The sequence below is a fragment of the Asparagus officinalis genome, chromosome 4, assembly GCF_001876935.1.
Source record: "Asparagus officinalis chromosome 4, Aspof.V1, whole genome shotgun sequence".
NCBI classification, from domain to species: domain Eukaryota; kingdom Viridiplantae; phylum Streptophyta; class Magnoliopsida; order Asparagales; family Asparagaceae; genus Asparagus; species Asparagus officinalis.
In genome coordinates, this window is record NC_033797.1 from 22,714,337 (window position 1) to 22,735,020 (window position 20,684).

Genomic DNA, 20,684 nt, shown 5'->3' on the forward strand with positions numbered 1-20,684 from the left:
TTTGTTTGGATTGTGTGTAATTATTACGTTCTCTCTCTAGAGAAATGACAAAAAGTTAAAAAATTATTAGTACTTTTTGAGTGATTTTGAGGAGAGATATAAGAGGCATGAAATTGCAATATTGCCCTCATCATTTGTGTGTTTTATTATTTGTTGAAAGCACGATCTATACTTGAGGTTAGAGTTACAAGGGTTTGGAGGTAGTTTTGAATTTGATTTTTGTTAAACGGCTAAGATCGGATAACCCGTTAAACGGGTCGGGTCGGGTCAAATTTAAATGGGTTGGGTTGGACCCACCCAACCCATTTGCCACCCCCAGTTCTAACAGTTAAATTTCACCTCTTGTTTCAACCATCATGACTAACAACCCTTCTTCCTTAAAGTAGAATGTCGACTGTTTTTCTATACATTGATTGACTAAGATTATAGTGATTAGGAAGTCAGAGAAGAAACTGACCTATTTTTTATGCTTGTTATTTATTTCAACTCTTCCATCCGATAGTTTCTCCTATTTAGATTTAGATAATATCTATGGGTTGAATTGAAATCACCACTGTAGATGGTTATGTATAAAAGAAGAAAGCATTCGAGTAAAGCAATCCCCAGTTTTTGTAGTTTATTGTTTTTATACAGTATCTGGAGAGTATTCCAGTTCTTATGCTTCATGTCAGTAACAACTATAGTATTAGTGATTGACTGGGTAGTGAGACTCCAAGGCGAGGCTCCATAATTTTCGATACTGGTGATAGAAAAACTCAACAAATGCTGCAAGGCATGTATATGTCTTGATCAGTTATGGGTCTAAGTTGATAGCCTTGTTTCAAAAGGTGGTTCTTGATGCCTCAATAGTTAAATGTCCTGCCTGCTTTTGTTTATCACATCATAATCTTATTCTAGCTTGTTTGATGATGTCTTTCATTACTTCTCTTCATCGATTCTGTCACAAGTGCAGTTAATCCCATTTGTTAAAGGACATGGTAAACAATGCTTATTATTTATTCATTTTCTCTTATGACTGATCTTTGTCCTGCAGATTCTTTCATACTTGATGGAGTAGATGTAACTGGGTATCCAATCTTCAATGATACTGAGGTTTACTATACAGCCTCCTCTTATACTTGCATATGCTGTTTTCATCTTTAACATGTCACTCTCCTTTATTTCAGGTGCAAAAGGCTATTGCGTTTGCGAGAAAAGCTCACTTTGGCCAATTAAGGAAGACAGGGGAACCTTATGTTACACATTGTATCCATACAGGAAAGATTTTAGCTGCTTTGGTACCATCAAGTGGTAAACGAGTATGTTCATCTCTCGATAATCTATTAAGCGTGATCTTGTTCCAAGACTTAGCATATATTTACAAAACATATATTTACAACTATGTAATATGAGAAATTCTTGAAAACTAGTCGTGTGACTAATTTCCTACATTTCCTTTTTTTCCTATTTCCTTTCTTTGCTTTGTTAATGTACAGGCTGTGGACACTGTTATAGCTGGAATTCTTCATGATGTGATTGATGACACTTTTGAAAATTTGAGTAGCATAGAAAAGCATTTTGGTGAAGATGTAGCTCATTTAGTTGCTGGAGTTTCAAAACTAAGCTACATAAATCAGGTATGGCCTTAAAATATTCTACTTTGTAGAAATTTTACTTCCAGTTATGAAGAAACTTAGAAACTTTAAGCATGAGATATTTGTTATATTGCTTAGAATTATATTGACAAGTAGTAAAGATTTGGGAGTGTTATTTTATTTGCTTTCCTTAGAACCAAATGGTATAAATTTTCATTTCAGTTGATTTGATTACAAAATCAAAATTACATAAATATGTATAAGCATATTAATAATAATTGTACTAAATATTTACTGTACAATCCTTTTCTTGCACAGTGGATGCATTATTAAACATGTTCTTGTTATATAACTCATCCTTTTTTGTACAAGGTCAAAATTATATTAAATATATATAATGCAAATAATTCTCACCCTGTTTTTGTCCATAATTCTCTTTCTTAGACCATTCAACTTTTGGAGAGTTGCACTTCAGTTGCAGAAAGTGGGAGGAGATTCCTCCTCTTGGTGGAGAATCAACACCCCCCCCCCCCCAAAAAAAAAACCCCCCCCCCCCAAAAAAAAAAAAAAAAAGAAGAAAACTGTGTCTGTATTCTCTGTGTGTGCGCGTGTCTATCTCTCTATTTGTGTGTGCCCGCACCAAACACTTCAATATGTGGTGTTTTATATGACAAAAAAATATGATAGGGCAGTTTGACTTGATACAAGTCTACAGCTATCAGTCTATAGTGACATGCTATCTTTTATTTGAAAAGCAGCCAAACAATTTAATATTTATCTTTGCAAAAGTGCAAATTGCACCTGAAGCTTCTTACCTTTAAATGAGGTAGATAATAAAAATAAATGGAGGCATATATGATGATCGTTCACATCTTTACTAACTGACCCTATCTTTCTTTAGAAAATGAGCAAAAATGAAGGCAGATGTCATATCCTGATATGCATTGTAATATGCTGTAAAGATAGTTACTACTTACCTTTGTCTCTTTTTTTAAAAGGTCTTTTATTGCATTAGCTCGCAGTCAGTATAAAGTTCAACTAACTATAATTTGTATTTTAGCTTGCATTGTTCTAGGGGAATCTTCTTTTTTACATCTAGAACCTTAGTAGAAAATTTCTCCAATTAGTGACTTTTTTTTCTGTGCACATACAACCATTTTTTTCTGTGTTTTATGTACATATGATTTCATTTCCTTGTTTATGTAAATCAGATGTAATTTCTGTTTGTTCTTATGTGGTGCAGCTACTGCGAAGACATCGAAGAAAAAGTATAAGCAGAAGTGCACTTACTCCTGAAGAAGTTAGGATCCTCTTCTAATTGCACTGTTTACCAAACCTTTGCTCCTTTTTCTCTTACATTGATGATATGTTACATATTAAAGGGTTATAGTAATGGGGTATATATCATTAATAATCACATGGTTGATGTACTGTGTAAAAGAAGTATTTTGTTAATAGACAGAATTTGAACCAAGTTGGAAGATTGTGAGGAGTCCCTTAAGAAATAACATCTATGGTTTGTGTGCCAATGAACATATTCTCGTGGTTCATGTGCAATTTTATCTTTTTTTCTTGTTTTTTTCATTCTTGTGGGTTGTTTGTTTGTTTGTTTTGTGTGTGTGCGCGCATGTTGTTTGGATTGGGGGGGAACATCTACAGAAAAATTATACTTTTGTTTTCTCGTCAAGCTCATATTATCATATTCTTTTAAATTGTGTGATGGTTTTCAATAAATCAAGTCCAGATCTCCTACTTCAAGATAGTATGGAGTTTCCCTTGAATGTGAAATTTGGTAATAAGTAATAGTATTACTATGCTTTTCTTCCCGAGTATAAGGAGATTGCCTTGTGTCAGTTGTATACATATTGACAACAGAATGTGCACAATTATCCACAATAGAGAAAAACAACATTGGACCGGATAGACTGGGAGGTGCTAGGTCGAAGCTATAAATGATTTAAGTTGAATTCTGTAGCTATTTTCTTTAAAGGATTTGGTTCGACATAGGATAAGCAAGGCCGGACGAGGAAGGATTTTTTTTACATTGCTGATAAGGAAGAGGAGAGGAAGTAATATACAGTATGTGGACTGTAACCCAAGGTGCTATGCTACACTGTAAAAAGTAAGCTGGTTACTGTAGCACTGTTTATTAAAGGTTATTAAGTTATGTTTTTTTTATCTAAGTGTCCTTAATTCTTTGATTTGAATGCTGAAATTTAGTTTCCTATTTAAGAAAACAGAGCCTACAGTTGTGATTTTCCTCTTCTTTGGTCTGGCTTCTGGAGAACTTGGTACTGATAAATTAGCTTTTGGAATTTGGAGGCGGCGACTCTCTAGTTATTCTTCTTTTAAGAAAATTATCAGTTCCTTTTCTCTTCCATTGAGAATTCCTGCACGTATTCTGTTATTTCAAATCTTTTAGTCATAGACAATTGATCATTCTCATTGATCTATGAAGCATCAAATTTGGTACAGAAGCAGATCTTTCTGCAGCAAAGAATTCCTGTTGTTTTGTTATAAATGCTGTCGTGAGCATGGAGAAATAAAGCAATTTCTTGTGTTTGGTTTTAATGCTGTAGAGCATGAGCGATATAGTATGCAATCAACTACATCTGACATTAATTCCTTGCCCATCTGGTTGCCAATGTCAATTGATCATTTTCTTTCAATTGTTTTCTACTCATATTAATTATGTACATGCTTTGTGCCTATGATACCCATTATTTGTGTTCTGATACCATGTGGTGTGACAGTCGTGACTTGTGAAGGAGTTCAGGCGTTCACGAGAATATATGGCTAATGTGAATTTCATTTCTTATTATCTGTTTAACTTGAGTATATGGCCACTGTAAATACTGGTTAGTTTGGTATCTTCTTTTGCTTCTCTGATAAGTTCTACATGTTGGTCTCTCTAGGCAAATAATTTACGAGTTATGCTCTTGGGCATGGTTGACGATCCTCGTGTTGTCCTGATCAAGCTTGCAGACAGGCTGCATAACATGAGAACCATGTATGCTCTTATCAAAATCTCAAAACGCTTTTTATATTTCGGTTAGTGAACTGGTTAGTAAGTCATTATCTATGTCATATTTAAGCATGTCCTCCAATCAATCTTGCCTTCAATACATTTATAGAATATCTTTATATTTTCCCGGTTGAGGCTGGCATATACGTAATTGCTACACTTATTTCATACTCAATACATTTCCAATTCTGTAAGTACTTTTCCCAATAGTTTAAGGCTTTAAGCATTACCAACATTATCAATCATGTTTAGTATTTGTCAATCTAAAAATGTATGTTGTGTTTTAAAGTGGGCTGTGGCAATAATCCCATTTTCCTGACTGGAAATTACTGAAACCAATTTTTTTTATATCTTGATCAAACATGCTGAGCCAAAACTGGCACAGATATCGAGATTTTGGACCTTGGTTGTTGATTGTCTTGATCCTCAAAAGTGCTTTTCTACCTATGAAGTACATATTGTATAAGAGTTCTAGATTTGTTAAATTTTATTGCCCATTGGTCAGTTTAATTACCATTTACCATAAACCTGGATCGCGGATCAACCTATTGGGATTCATTCTCCATATTAATTGTGCAACTGATGTTTAGTTATTAAAGGATTGTTTGATGTACAACCCTCAAATCATTCACATTTAGAAATTGCCTCTCAAATCATCATATTTAGTACTTGACCGCTCAATTTTCAGGGTCTTAAAAATTTGCTCCTACCGGTATGTTCCCTCTTCTCATCTCTCCATCGAACCTTCTGCTGTCTTCTCAAAGTCAACACCACAATCCTAATCACCTCAATCACTCAACTACAAAAAACCTAACAATCCTCCCCTCTCAACAATATTCTCATTAAAATTTCAGTTACTCCTTAATCTCTCTTATTGAGATCCAAACATAATAAAACGCCATTTACGGCATCAAAAATATTAAAAGTTTAAAAACAGGTGACAGACTGCACCATGGAATTTGTGGCCTTGGAGAGAGATCTTTCAGCAGTTTATATGAAAGATATTGGATTTATGAATGCCAAACATATTACACACATTTATTAAAATATGTTAAAATTTTATGAAATGATTTTTTATCCAAAAGACAAGTAAAACAAGTAATTTAGCTTGCAAACTGCTGGTACAGCTCTCCTTGCAAGGATTGTATTTTAATGTTGACTAAAAATACATATTGCCTCCTAAGATTCTTGTGGGGATATGAGACAAACCTTTTATGGTAAGTTGCATTAAATTGGATTTCACATTTCCTTTCCCTTTATACAAATTCTAAATCCGTTCACTTCTCTTTGTAGCTTATACTTAACATCCCTCGTATCTGCAGTGGATAACAATATACTTTTCACTTTTTAGCTATGTCACCTAGGAACTTCTACTATGAAACTGTACCCGTACCGGACACGTACCTAACACGTAACCGTACCCAAACTTCATGGGCACTCCTTAGATGAATGTCAAACATGTTACACACATTTATTAAAATATGTTAAAATTTTATGAAATGATGTTTTAGCCAAAAGACAAGTAAAACAAGTAATTTAGCTTGCAAACGGCTGGTACAACTCTCCTTGCAAGGATTGTATTTTAATGTTGACTAAAAATACATATTTCCTCCTATGATTCTTGTGGGGATATGAGACAAACCTTTTATGGTAAGTTGCATTAAATTGGATATCACATTCCTTTCCCTTTATACAAATTCTAAATCCGTTCAATTCTCTTTGTAGCTTATACTTAACATCCCTCAAATCTGCAATGGATAACAGTATACTTTTCAGTTGTTAGCTGTCACCCAGGTACTTCTATCATGAAGCTATACCCGTACCGGACACGTACCGGACACATACCCGTACCCAAACTTCATGGACACTCCTTAGATATATGTATACATTTATTCAAACATGTACTCGAGTATGTGATATATTTCTTAATTAAAATACTTGTCATATACTTCTTGAACTTATATCCTACACTTCATGTCCATTTCTTGAAACTCATTGGACATGTGTCGGGTTTGATCATTCCATACCCAAGTTTAAAACTTAGATTTAAATGGGTGATTTGAGCGTCTAGTTAAAAAATGAGTAGTTTCTAATTTATAATAATCAACATAATAAAAGAAATTTAATAATATGATAGGAATTTAAATTACAATAGCACGTGAATTAAAAAATAATAATGTTCTCATGTAAATTATTAATTTCAATATATATATGTAGCCGTGTCCTCGTACCCTATATTTCACAAATTTGCCGTGTGCTGGACCCCCATACCGGCAACCGTACAGGTACCCGTACCTGTTTGCATGCAACTTAGGTTTTTAGTAATATTTTAGGTCAAGTAAAATCATACATAGCCACCCAATTTGCTTCCATTAACTTTCAAAGTTTTGTCATCTTTGCATACCAGCTGAAACTGATGAGTGACGATACCTAAAAACTATTGAATGGGGATATATGTTTATGTCGTCTTTTCATGAATTCAGCGAATTCCTGAACATGCTAAGCTTCCCCTTCTTCTTTGCCTATCTTTCAGTTATGCACTATCAGTACCTAAAGCACAAGCAGTCGCTCAAGAGACGTTGGCTGTATGGTGCTCTCTTGCATCAAGACTGGGGATTTGGGCTCTAAAAGCAGAACTGGAAGATCTATGCTTTGCTGTTCTCCAGGTCTGTTTACCTAATTTATCTTGGTTTTAATCCATTGCGTTATTGTAGGAAAAGATATTTTAGATAGAAATGATGCCTTCACTGGTTTTCATAGAAGAATTGTTTCTGACAGGAGTCCATTGCGTTCTTGTAGGAAAATATATTTTAGATAGAAATGATGCCTTCACTGGTTTTCATAGAAGAATTGTTTCTGACACATCCTGTTTTTGGTTTTGATATAACTGATGCCTTCATTCTGTTTTTTACAATTTATGACCACTGAAGTGTAATATGATTTCTCCTTAGCCTGTGGTTATTTTGGTAAAGTGTGTGATGCTCGAATTTAGGTTTCGTTAAACATTTTCTTTATCAGAACATTAGAGGTTCTTATATCCCTCATAGTACAATATTTATTAACAGACAAAACTATCATCCTTCACTCTTTTCAAAGACTAATAATTCGTTTCTGTTATAATTATTCATAATTTAACTTTTTTTCCTTTTCTCCACCTATCTGTAAACAAGTCTGTGCATGCACTTTTGCCATCTGAGTGACTGCTGCCCAACGTGCACATGTACATATATTATCATCATATAGTATTTTCCCATTAGAATGGAATCATTAACAGTGCAGGTTGAAATCAACCTTTAAAATTGTTCATAAATCTTAAATTTAGTTCCTCTAACCATTACACCAAAACTTCGAAGTTATGATGAGGATCAATGATTATAGTTTTATATTAATTCTAACATGCCCCCGCAGGTCGAGCGCCCTTTTTTATGGGTCGAAACCTTATATTAATTCTAACATGCCCCCGCAGGTCGAGCGCCCTTTTTTATGGGTCGAAACCTGGACTCACGTAGCGGTGTCAATTTTTAGAAAGCAGGTCGAGCGCCCTTTTTTATGGGTCGAAACCTGGACTCACGTAGCGGTGTCAATTTTTAGAAAATCCACATTTAATTCGTGGCCGGTGGGATTTGAACCTAGGTTGCTCTGATACCATCTTAAATTTAGTTCCTCTAACCATCACACCAAAACTCTGAAGTTATGGTGAGATCAAGGATTATAGTTTTATATTAATTCTAACAATGAATATTTTGATAATTTTCTCTGTACCGACTGCAGTTGACATCGACCCTCTTTAAGTTGTTGAGATATCTTGAAGGAAAGCATAGCCAAGGAAAGACCTTCGACCTATGTTACTTGGGTACTTCTAATTTGAAGCCATACCCATACCTCACACGTATCCGTACCCGAACTCCTTGCATATATGCATACATTTATCCGGGCATGTACTTAATTATACAATACATGTTCTAATTTAAAACACTTGTCACACATTTTTCGGACGTATATCCTACACTTCTCATCTACTTCTTGAAACTCATTGGACATTGATCAACTTCTGAATTATGATTTTGAAGGGTTGTTTGGATGTCTAGTTCAGAAACTAGTGATTTTCCAATTTATGATCCACATAATAAAAGGAAAAAAAAAATTATTATAAGAATTTTAGTTATCATCCTTGTTCTCATATAAATTATTAATTCCGGTATATAATATATATGTGTATATTAATATTTATATAGATGTGTCCCCTTTCCTACCTTTTACAAATTTGCTGTGTCCCGTACAGTACCTGCACCATACCTGTACCCATGCAACATAGGCTTCAACGAACTTCTCCATACCTGCCACAACAGCCCTCTAAATGATTGAGAATTCTTGAAGGAAAGGACACAGAAAAAAGAGGCTTTCCATAAATCTGGAGATGTCACTTGATGCAGGCAATTCTCTCAAACAAAGAAATAGATATGGAAAGTTGAGAGACCTTGATAGACCTAGTGCTATATATCCAACTCGTAAGTACATATACAACCAGAGAGAGATAAACACAAACGTACACACTGCGTTCACTTTTAAAAGTACGCATAGACATCTCCTGACCATTGCAATTTATATGAACTTTATAATGAGAGTGGAGATTAAATAGTATGGACCATCTGTGCTTTACTTTAAAACAATAGTTAGTTGTGGCAAATGTGTTAAACTTACATATAGATTTAACGTGTTGTTTCTGGTATAGTAATGCTATGTAAGTGTGCACACACGTGACCAAGGTACGTCTTTTAGAAAATTGGTTTTGAGGAGGGAAGAAATTTAAGGAAGAGAAGAGGGTTAGAAGCTTGAAGAAAGGAATAGGTGAGAATATTGAAAAAAATCCAGAGATTTTGGATAATGATATCAGCTGAATTAACGTCTTTCGTTCAACTAACAGAAACTAAGCAGAGCCTTCAACTGAAATTTAAACAAGGGAAACTAAATTCATTAATAACCTAACTTAACTCCGATAAAATAGATGAATTTCCTATCAATATCAAAATCTGAATAGAAGGTGAAAGGTAAATTCTTAACAAATAAATTCACTCCTATATGGGAAAAGACTTTCTAAATAAAAGATATAAATATTAGGTAATGATCTGTGCATTAGAGTGTTCATGTGTGTCCTCCTTATGGAACTAAAGGTGTCGACACTTCTAATAAAATATAGCATACATCGCCACTATACCAAAATGTAAAATGGAACTAATATGATGCAGTAGTATTATAAGTGTCTAAATTTATGGGGAACCATACCATCAATCATTCTGAATCTTCTGATAAGCATATGGAAATTCTTTCTGGAACTATAGAACTTATAATAAGAAAATACATTAAAAACTCTCTCCTTCTCATTTTATTATACCATCAATGTTACAGTATACATATATTTTCCATGATATGAATATATGATTCGTTCTACTTGTATCACAAGTTTGCTTTATTAATTATTGTTACAACTATCAAACAAAAACATCAATAGTTTATTTATTTATGCAGCCACATATGTTTCGGAAGATGCGAGCTGAGCTTGCCTCAATGTGGAATCCTGTCAACAGGGTAAAAAGTTTTAGAAGACTATCACTTAAGTCTGACTGTCATTTAGGGCTGCAGGACACCAACGCAGTTTCCAATTATGATCGGCCTACTTCCAGCTATGAAAGGGGTAACATGCAGGTGAGAGGTATATCACGGCAATTTATTAAGGTTTTGGATGAATAGTGAATAACTCGTGGCATAACAATTCCATTTAGTTCACAAATTTCTGTATCTAATGTGGTTATTATTATGAGTGGAGAATACATGTAAATATACTTATGAAATATTTTGATTACTTATGATTTCAATTGAATTTTTTGGCATCTTCATTCTTTTGGTAATTACTGCTGTATGTTGATTCCTCATCCTCATCAACTTGAAATATAATGGTCGTGTCTCTAACTCAATTTCTAGTAAGCTGATTTTAATTGGAATTTTTGCATAGGCTATTTTCTTCCGTGCTATTATTATCCCCACAGTACTGACATTTTTCTTGTCTTCTATCAATTATTAATTTCTGGCCTTAATACTCGTATCAATTCTATCTGCAGGATCTTTTGCAGGCTGTATGGCCATTTGATCTGTTGCTGGATCGCCAAAAGCGCACTAACTTTCTTAATAACCACAGGAACTTTTTACAAACTTCACAAAATATGCCCAAGGTGGTAATCGATGCTGTCATTGCACTAGAATCTTTAGTGGTTTGTGAGGAAGCACTTGAGAGGGAATTGCTAATATCGAACTCGTGAGTAATAATGTACCCTATTTAGTAGTTTAAGTTGAAAAACAACTGAACATTTATGACTTGTTGCAGAACTTGTTTTAGCTCATGTTGCATTTTCCAGAAAAACTATGTTTAGCTTAAAACCTCAGTTATCTCTCATGACGAAAATTATATGTACTAAGAGAATGTGAATGCAACTCCTGTCAAGTTTAGTCACCTGTTTAGATTTCTATGTAGCGTAGCATGCCAATGGTGAGATGTTGTAACTTTTTTAAGGATGGCCTTCTATCAAGGAGCCAAACTGAAAATAATTCTCTATTCTATTCATTAAGGATCATATTTTACTTTTTGAGTGCTCCTTATTAAAAATAAAAAAAATAAATAACGGAACATATAACCTCATACTCTACACGGAGGACACCTGCCATGTTGTACAAATATGGTCTTGTATGGAAGATTGTATGCGAATATTACGAGTGGACATTTTTCCATCATTGCTGCAATGACTAATTTGTTTTTCCCCCCTTCAATGACTCTATGCAGTTATATTCCAGGGATGGAAGTAACTCTGTCTAGTCGACTTAAAAGCATATACAGTATCTATTGCAAGGTATTTCATTTTTTTGCAAGTAGCAAGATCTGACATTTGTAAGTTTTAGTGTGTTTCAGAAAGTGATTCTTTGCCGTATGATTCTCCCCTATTCCTTGTCTTTTCACATATTAGAGATATTTGGGTTCTGGTGAAATTTCTTTTTCCACTTTTCTTTATTTGGGTCTAACTACCATTAGGTACCCTTTTTCTTTCACGCAAAGTAAATAGGAGTTACTTGAAATCATATAAATAAATAGAGTGGTAGGTCTTAGTTGTAATCATATGTTAAAAACCTAGGGAAGTTTACTGCAAAAACTCTCAAAGTTTGTTCTTTTTATCCAAATATGAAAAGAGTTGTAGAAATCAAAATTATGGTTGTTAATGGGTAGTTAATTCAAATAAGGAAAAGAAAAATAGAATCATATAAGTTAATTTTTGTTATTGTCATCTGGAAAGTTTTGTGAGGTTTTGAACTCGATTAAACTATGTCAATATGTCCTACTTTTTTTTTGGATTTTCTTAGGTGATTATGGTACAAACATAGGCAGACTCCTCTTGCTATTCCTTCCTTAGTGTACATATTCTATGCCATTATGATAGGGATCTTATATATACACTATAAAATTATATATTTCCCTTATCACTCAAGTGCTTTGTAGGCCTGTTGACTGCACTGGGAGATTTTTTTTGCTGCACTCATCATTTTTCTTTCAGTATACATTGTCTTTAAAACTGTTACCATTCAACACATTAGCACTCTCATACGCATACTTTTGCCAAGTTCATGAAAATAAAGCTCATATTACTTTCCTTATTGTTTTAACTTTTCTGTTACTTTCAGTGCCAAAATGATTCAAATAGATTATTCTTCATTATGTTAAACCAAATGTTTTCCATTAACTACAAATGCCTAATGGCTATACTTTATATCTGTTGTGCGGCTATGTGCTTTCATTTTGTAACTTCAGTTCTTCTACATTATTTTGTTAACAGATGAAAAGGAAAGATGTTAGCATTAGACATGTTTACGATGCTCGGGCATTAAGAGTCGTCGTGGGGGACAGGAATGGAACACTCCATGGACCTGCCGTTAAGAGCTGCTATAGTCTTCTTGACATTGTCCACAGGTAATAACTGATAATATTTTTCATTCTCTAAGTGAACCTCCGATATCAAATATATGCAGTCATTCTGGCTCTATAATATTCTCCATGCTAGCTAGCGTACTGCACGTAATGTGCTTATCCCATGAAGTTGTACTGAATCGATGTTGTCAGATGGTTGTAACATTTGGTCAAATTGCTTATATTAGCATTTCAATTTAGAATTGTGCTGTACAGCCAAGCCAATTTTTATGGGATGTCTGCTACGTTACCTGCTAGGTAGCACGGCACGGGTGTCGACACGGACATGGGATACGACAAATTTGTAAACTGTAGGATATAGGGAAACAACTATGTGTGTGTGTTGTGTGTGCGGGCGGCGCCGCACACGTGTGTAATTGTCTATATATAATCTACATTAGATCAAATATTGAATTAAAGTACCTATAACATTTTATATGTTTCTTTCTATAATCTATAACAATTAAGGATCGTGTTAAATCAAACTAAGAATAAAGTTTAACATTAAAAGTTTAGTTTTGATAACATGACATAACATAATGAGTATTTTTCAAATATTTAAGTGATGAGTGTTAGTTTTTGTGTTAAAAAACCGATTGGTTTTGAACCCGATATTACCAAAGAAACTAATTTAGGGTGTAAGTTATGGGGAAATCGGGTTTTGCTTTAAATTATACGCGTCTATGGCGTGTCCGCGAAGAATCCGTGTCCAGCACATGTCGGACACAGACATGGCACCCAAAACACTGTGTCCGAGTAACCTAGGTTACCTGGGTACTTCTAATATGAACCCATATCTGTACCTGACACTTCTTGGACACTCCTTAAATATATGCATGTATATATTCAGATGTGTGTTCAGTTATACAATGCATGTTTCATTTAAAGCACCTGTCACAGATTTTTTGGATATATATCCGACACTTCAGATCCATTTTCGTAACTTGTCGGATAACGGTCGAGTTTGTTTCAGCCTATGTTACCCGGGTACTTCTATAATGAAGTCGTACCCATACCGGACATGTACCCGACACTTTCCCGTACCTAAACTTCATGGACACTTCTTGAATATATGCATGCATTTATTACAACATGTACTCAATTATACGATATATGTGTTAATTTAAAACACTTGTCAAAGACTTCCTGGACGTAGAGCTTACACTTCACATCCGTCTTTTGAAACTAATGAGATACGAGTTGGGTTCGTTTCAGTCCATACCCAAGTTCAAAACTATATAGTTAATGGGTCGTTTAGATGTTTAGTAATTTACAATTCACCATAATCAATATGATAAAAGAAACTCAAAAATATAATCGAAATTTTAATTCTAATGACACATGAAGCGGGAAAATTTTATCTTATGTACATTATTAATTCAATATATATATATATATAGAGAGATATATATATATATTAATGGGTATCCTTATCATAGGAGGAGATTTCCTCCTTGACGCCTCTAAAATCACATGATTGAGCGACATTGTGGATGATCCGCTCCGTTAAACTTGATCTACATATTCTAAAACCCTAACACACCAAGTTTGGAGTGAACCCATCGTCGTTTGACCATTCATCCACTCGTATCAATTTTAACGGTTTTGAATGAATAAAAATTTTTATATATATATATATATATATATATATATATAGCTGTGTCCCCGTACCCTACATTTTACAATTTTGCCGTGTCCCCTACCCGCACCCATGCCAGTACCCTTGCCTGTTTCCATGCAACTTAGGTTTCAGCCCTGAAAGTTACGATTTAAAATCGTTGTTTACTTATATAGCTCAGAATTATGAAAATATCCCATGATTTTCAGCCATGTCCCCGTACCCTACCTTTTACAAATTTGTAGTGTCTTGTAACCGTGCAACTTAGGGTGTCTGATATTATATTATTGACAATATGTTCCAAGTTAATCCAATGTCCTTTGCCTCAAGGAAGCAGATATTTTCTTTTACGGCTCCATCCTTTCTGCCAAAATAGTTCAATCAATCTCATTTTGTTTTTGCTTTAGGATTACTGTAACATTGTGCTTGAGGTGGAATGTTTGATGTATTGAGAAAGTTAATATTTTCCCATGTCTAGTGCATCATAAAATGTTTGAACTATGCTCATGCAAAAGCAATAAAACTACTTGTGTCATCCCCTTATCAATTTATGCTAGGAAAAGTCTCTCGATGGATGCAATAGTTGTTAATTCTTTATAGATCAGCCATTATTGCGTTGACCAGCGTGATTTGATGCTGATTCGTTATGTAGGCTCTGGACTCCAATTGATGGTGAATTTGATGACTATATTATCAATCCTAAGTCAAGTGGTTATCAGGTGATTGTTATTTCCTCTGATGTTAAGTTGATTAATCAAATAATCACATTGCCTTTATTGTCAAAATGAAGAGCTTTTTAGGCAAACTTCTGCATTAGATGTTTTTGGCCAAAATTTTCCTGTAGAATTTATTTTTTCTTATATACCCCAGTAAAATGCAGTACATCATTATATTTTTATGACTAAAGGGAAGTTCTAGGTTTCCAAACAAATTTTCCTTACTTCTTACCATTTTCACATTATGGAATGGATTCTTATTCAAAGTGCTATTCGTTCATCGTCAAACATTGGCCCTAACTTGCTTGTCATTTCAGTCTCTTCATACAGCTGTGCAGGGTCCTGACGGCTCACCTTTAGAGGTGCAAATAAGAACACAGGTAAGAAGTTCATAAATCAGAAGCTACCCAAGCAAATTATTTTAATCTGGTAGAAATTTAGAGTTCCATATGATAATGTTTTTTTTTCTTTTCTTTGAAGATGATGCATGCCAACGCTGAGTTTGGACTTGCTGCTCATTGGTTATATAAGGAGAATAAGGGGGAAACTACAAGCAGCACATATGATGATAAGATCAGTGCATCTTCCTTCCAAACTAACAGTTTAGAGCATGAAGGTTATTTGCAACATGATATTTACCAAAAGTATGGTTCTATAAAACCAGGCCATCCTGTTCTTAGGGTGGAGGGTAGTCATTTACTTGCAGCGGTCATTGTCAGGTTCAGCAAAATCTCACCGTAATTGCAATTAGGTACTCATAGATGGATATATCTCTCATATAATAGAGCTCTGTTTGCACAGGGTAGATAAGGGTGGAAGGGAGCTTCTAGTTGCAGTGAGTTTTGCTCTTGAAGCTTCTGAAGCTGTAGCGGAAAGAAGATCTTCATTCCAGAAGAAGCGTTGGGAAGCTTATGCTAGGCTTTATAAAAAGGTCTGCTTCATATTTATTTTCAGTTATAAAGCCAATTGTAAATTTCAAATCCAAAAACTTGATACTATATACACACTGATTTTGCATGGTGGGGACATTACTGTTCTCTTACCATTCACCAATAAATTCACAAGATGCAACTGTTCAGATCCTGTTCCGTGTATTGATGAAGTAAAACCACAGGGTATAATATTATCTTTTCAACAAGTATCAGTCTTGCAAAATTTGGTCTTTTTTTTTCCTTTTTTTTAGTGAAGCTTTCTTGACTTTGAGGTGAGCTCCTTAACTAACTGGGGCTCCATTTAATTGGGTGGCTGGAGTTATGGCCATGAAAAGAAAACCTTCTTTTTAAGGCATGTTTGTTCTAACCCTTAGTTAGTATCTGGATATTGATATGCACTATTCTACAAAGCATTTATACCCTGAAACCGAAAAGTTCCACAATTTGCATTTTGTAATCCTCATTGGCACTCTATAATGAGTTTCATTGCTAAATTTGGTATTTTTAGAATTTAAGTTGTAAATAAGTGATTCTGAGGAAGCGTGTGGGTAACATACTGAAACCTGCATGTTTGTATATCCATGTTTTGCAAGGTTACTCCGTGATTAGGTATTTATATTTACATTGGTGTCATCTTGGTCACGTTGCATAAAGCGAGACACCAATCCAGCGTATTGAGACGAAGGGTGGATCCACTTGATTCTTAGGGGTGCGGTTGCAGCCCCGTGAAATTTAAAATTGCTTCTCAAAGCTTTCTAAAATTATAGTCCGCCCCCATTGTATAAAAAATTTGCACTCAGTCATATGATATAGCGTACTAAGTGCAATGGAAAGTGAGCAACTAGTCGCAAAAGTTTTAAAATATAATGCCATGAAGCCGACAAAATGTACTGATTGCATTCCTATCAGGTACACTTTTATAATAACATAGTTTTATTTTTAGGTCACTAGATACTTATCGTCCCCCCCCTAAAAAAGTTTTTTGGATTCGCCACTGATCGAGACCACAAGACATTACGAAAGTTGCTATAAGGATTATCTGCCATTAGTTATTTTACTCAAGATTGTCAATAAACATCTACCTCCTGGTATTTGTCATATGACCTTTGTTATGTTTCTGTTATCCATTAGTTCCAGCTCTGTTAGCCAAGTGGTCATATCAAGTAACCCCTTATTTCGTGTACGATGGTGATACTCGATGCTATGTGTATATGGCATATGCTATGTATATGTATCCTTATATTGAAAATTAACTGGTGTTCTGGATTTCTTATAATGCTCATGCATTTACTCAGTAAATTTGTGTTGCAAGCTTGTGACATGTCTATATTGGTTTGTTCTCTGAAGGAAATTTGATATTTCAGGTCTCTGACCAGTGGTGGTTTGCACCAGGCCATGGTGATTGGTGTACATGCCTTGAGAAGTACACACTATGCCAAGATGGGATATTCCATAAGGTGCTTGCTACACGAACAACTTAAGCATGAGAAAAGTTGCATGTATATGTTGGATATCATTGTTTGTAGAAAGATCATTTTAACTAGATATTTACTAGGTCTTGGCAGGTACAAGGAGAGGATAATGTATCTTTTCTTGTAATTGACCATAAATTTTGATGATGAGAATTAGAGATGTTTGGTTCTTAATAATGGCATTGACCACTTTAGAAGTTGGTTTCAGTAGATAATAGAAATAGGTTTTGCCATTGATTTTCTTGTCCATGGGAAAATGTACAGGAGCTCAGATGTGATAAGCTATTGGAGAAATAGGTTTGCTCTCTTGTAGCAGGAGTTTTTTTACTCTACTAGTAATATTTTAATAGTTTCCTTTCAACCAGTATCTCATTTTTCTGTTTTGACATAATTGATAATCAGTTATTTAGGAAACAATAGTCTCATTAAGATTTCACAGAAGAGGGTGTGTTCCTATACTTCTCTTCATCATTACTTATTAGTCAGTAAGAACAGTAACTAAGATTTCAGAGAAGAATCTTGTCTTATACATCCTTTTGAACACTGCTGAAATTGTGAAAACACTGGTACTACTATTTAGATTGTGCCCGTGGATGCAGCCCAATATTATACTTTTTCTAGCTCTATTTTTCTGCAGACCACGTATTATTATGAAGTGATAATCTCTGTCCTTAAAAAATTTTGTTCTGGTTTTGATTGGATGTCAAATAGTGGTCTAATATCTGATCAGAATGCTTTTTCTTTCCTTTTTTTCCCAGCAAGATCAATTTCAGCGCATGTTACCCACCTTCATACAGATAATAGATCTAACAGAACAGGAGGAATCCGAATACTGGATGATTGTGTCTGCTGTGTCTGAGGGAAGAACTATTTTACCTGCTCCTTCAGCTGCAGATTACTCTGAAAGGGCAAGCTTGGACTCTTACTCTTCCACTCGTTTCAAAAATGGGATCAATAATAAGGTCAGTAGCCCAGCAACTCATTTGCACCCAGTTAGAGCAAGAAAAAAATGTCTTGCAATTTTAAAAACAACTACTGCTCAGAAATAACTAATTTTTATGTATTGCACTCAGTTACGCACAGTTCCATGTCAATTAATGTTCTCTAGTTTGCACATCAAATGAATTGTCATTCTAGTGAGGTTATTTTAGCATGTAACTTCAAATTCTCTCCTAGATATATAAAAAAGCTCTGGCTCATTTCTAGGTAGTCGCAGAACTTTTGTAAATCTATATATTGATAAGGTATTTGCATTTTTTAAAACAACAACTTCAACAAAGAAGTTTTTAAGTGTTTCAAAATATTTTGTTAAAACAGGAGGATTACTTGGCAAATTACTAAGAGTTCTTTATATTAATGACAAAAGCACAAGGAGTTATATGCTAAGAGTACCATTCTAGTATTTGTTTATATAAAAATTCGATTATGTTGGGAAGTACTAGCTTAGTTGTTGACAAATATATTTATTCACTGTTCCTGGTGCCAACAGTTTCTTGCGTCGTGTGTATTACAATCACTTCATGTTCAGGTGGGGCTGTTTGGTTACATCTAATTGCACAGTAAGTGGAAAACTTTTCATTTGCCATAGGAAAGGTAGATGTTTGGCTACTGAAAACATGCAAGTTCTGTGGTGAAAAAAAATGGTGGGGAGTGAAGGAGAGTCTGCCGTTCATTAGTTTCTTTCTAACCCATTTCTAGATTTAAAGTTAGAAAGTGGGAGGAAGAGCATGGAAATAATGGCAGTGCTTTTCCTTCCCCATTACATTTGGTAGTGTTTTTTCCAAAGTCTTCTTGATCTTACAAATAACCAAACAGTCCCAAATCAAAGTCAACATCTACCATTCCTATTCCAGTTGACTTCCTCATTATCATGAGATTTGTTTCTGCCATTACAGATATTACTGTCTTGATCTTTCTAGTCTGTTCTTTCCTCATGCCAAGCACCATAGCCCTTCTTTTATTATTATCCAACCATGTGGGGTCTGACTGTTGATTATCAGTCTATTTTCACTCCATCCTGTTGGTAGAGTATCCCAACTGCTGATTAAACCAAACTGTTCTTCCTTCAAAGATTTCTCCAACTGCAATATCCTTTCTGGTACTTTATCAAAGATGCAACACGAAAGTGCAACACTTTAAATCTCACAAGAGTACGCTTACCTTGTACATTGTTGTAGGTGTGCAGTAAGTTCTATATGCCTATAGCTTTTTTGTATAATTTCTTGCAGATTTTCTGTTGAATTTCTGCTTGTCTACTGAAATAATGGATGCTGAATTTTGACTCTGTTTATTATGTGTAGCTAGGCATGCCTGAGAAGCAATTTTTTTCTTGTCTGCTTTACCTACTATTTACCACATACTTTTGATGTGCCCGTGTAATGTAGTATTGTTATTACAGGAATGATTACAGTCTATAAGAGATGGACTGTTTGTGAGTCTCTCTTCTTTTTGTTACTGGCTGCACTAATATTTATCACATGCTTTACTATTGATCAACAAAGATCCTAATTTTAGTTTGTTTATGTTTGTTTATGCTGGAGGTACATCAAAAACTTATTTGGGATCTTATGTTTGTTTATTCCTGTATTTTGGTTCTTCAGTGAATTATTTAACTCTTTTATTAGCTTGCCCTTTGTATATGAGTCTATGACATAACCTTGTCAAAGACTTGCATGCCAAATAATCTTGAAACTAAAGGATGCAGTAGTCTCTTATTCTTATGCAAATTGACATCATATCGACTGTGTTTGTCCTTAATCTTAGTTCTTTATGATGAATAGGTGAGTTTGCTGAGGACAATGCTTCAATGGGAAGAGCAAGTTCGAGGCGGAGTATCAACTAGAGAAACGAGGCGAGATAAATCCAAGTCTGGAACTCTTGGAGAAGTAGCTATTGTCTGCTGGCCAAATGGCGATATAATGAGGATGAAATCCGGAAGCACTGCAGCTGACGCTGCCTATAGGATCGGTCTTGATGGAAAACTAGTACTCGTGAATGGCCAGCTTGTTTGGCCACATACCGAACTCAAGGATGGTGATATAGTAGAAGTAAGGATGTGAAATGTTTACAGAAATACCAGGCCCTTGAAAATGAAGGCTCTCTCTGCACAGTGTTTACTAATGAACATTCTTCCATCTTGTAATTACTGTACATATCTCCTTTATACAGTAACAAAGAGCTGTAATGCCCTTCCGTGTAATTGATGTATCTTTGTTAATGTTTAAATGGGCTCAGTTGTAATTGATGGTAAAATTGATTGGGTCAGGCATGGGTAAGTTGTTGGGTGATAGAGATCAGCTTACTGTTACAAGTGTTCATTCAAATGATGTGTCAATTAATTTC

General features: G+C 34.8%; 1 protein-coding gene across 2 annotated transcripts; it reads left to right on the forward strand.

Annotated features, from left to right (window-relative positions):
• LOC109836927 lies at positions 1,540-20,684 on the forward strand. Of its 2 annotated transcripts, XM_020404972.1 has the most exons (15): positions 1,540-1,616; positions 2,818-2,874; positions 4,490-4,584; positions 7,133-7,265; positions 10,126-10,302; positions 10,716-10,909; positions 11,432-11,498; positions 12,474-12,607; positions 14,875-14,941; positions 15,256-15,318; positions 15,419-15,657; positions 15,740-15,869; positions 17,235-17,327; positions 18,101-18,304; positions 20,123-20,684. In XM_020404972.1, exons 3-15 carry the CDS (start codon positions 4,508-4,510, stop codon positions 20,399-20,401), a joined length of 1,857 nt encoding a protein of 618 aa, XP_020260561.1. In that variant the 5' UTR covers positions 1,540-1,616; positions 2,818-2,874; positions 4,490-4,507; the 3' UTR covers positions 20,402-20,684. The 2 variants fall into 2 exon arrangements, with proteins under 2 accessions (XP_020260561.1, XP_020260560.1); XM_020404971.1 differs by lacking the exons at positions 1,540-1,616; positions 2,818-2,874 and adding an exon at positions 3,221-3,696 and having other exon boundaries at positions 20,123-20,401.

Bases quoted from the DNA above. Each gene is read 5' to 3' on its own strand.
- LOC109836927 (XM_020404972.1), top strand. From the start codon at position 4,508: ATGCTCTTGGGCATGGTTGACGATCCTCGTGTTGTCCTGATCAAGCTT. The intron at 4,585-7,132 runs GTATGCTCTTAT...CCTATCTTTCAG, and splicing joins CTGCATAACATGAGAACCAT to TTATGCACTATCAGTACCTA. The intron at 7,266-10,125 runs GTCTGTTTACCT...TTATTTATGCAG, and splicing joins TATGCTTTGCTGTTCTCCAG to CCACATATGTTTCGGAAGAT.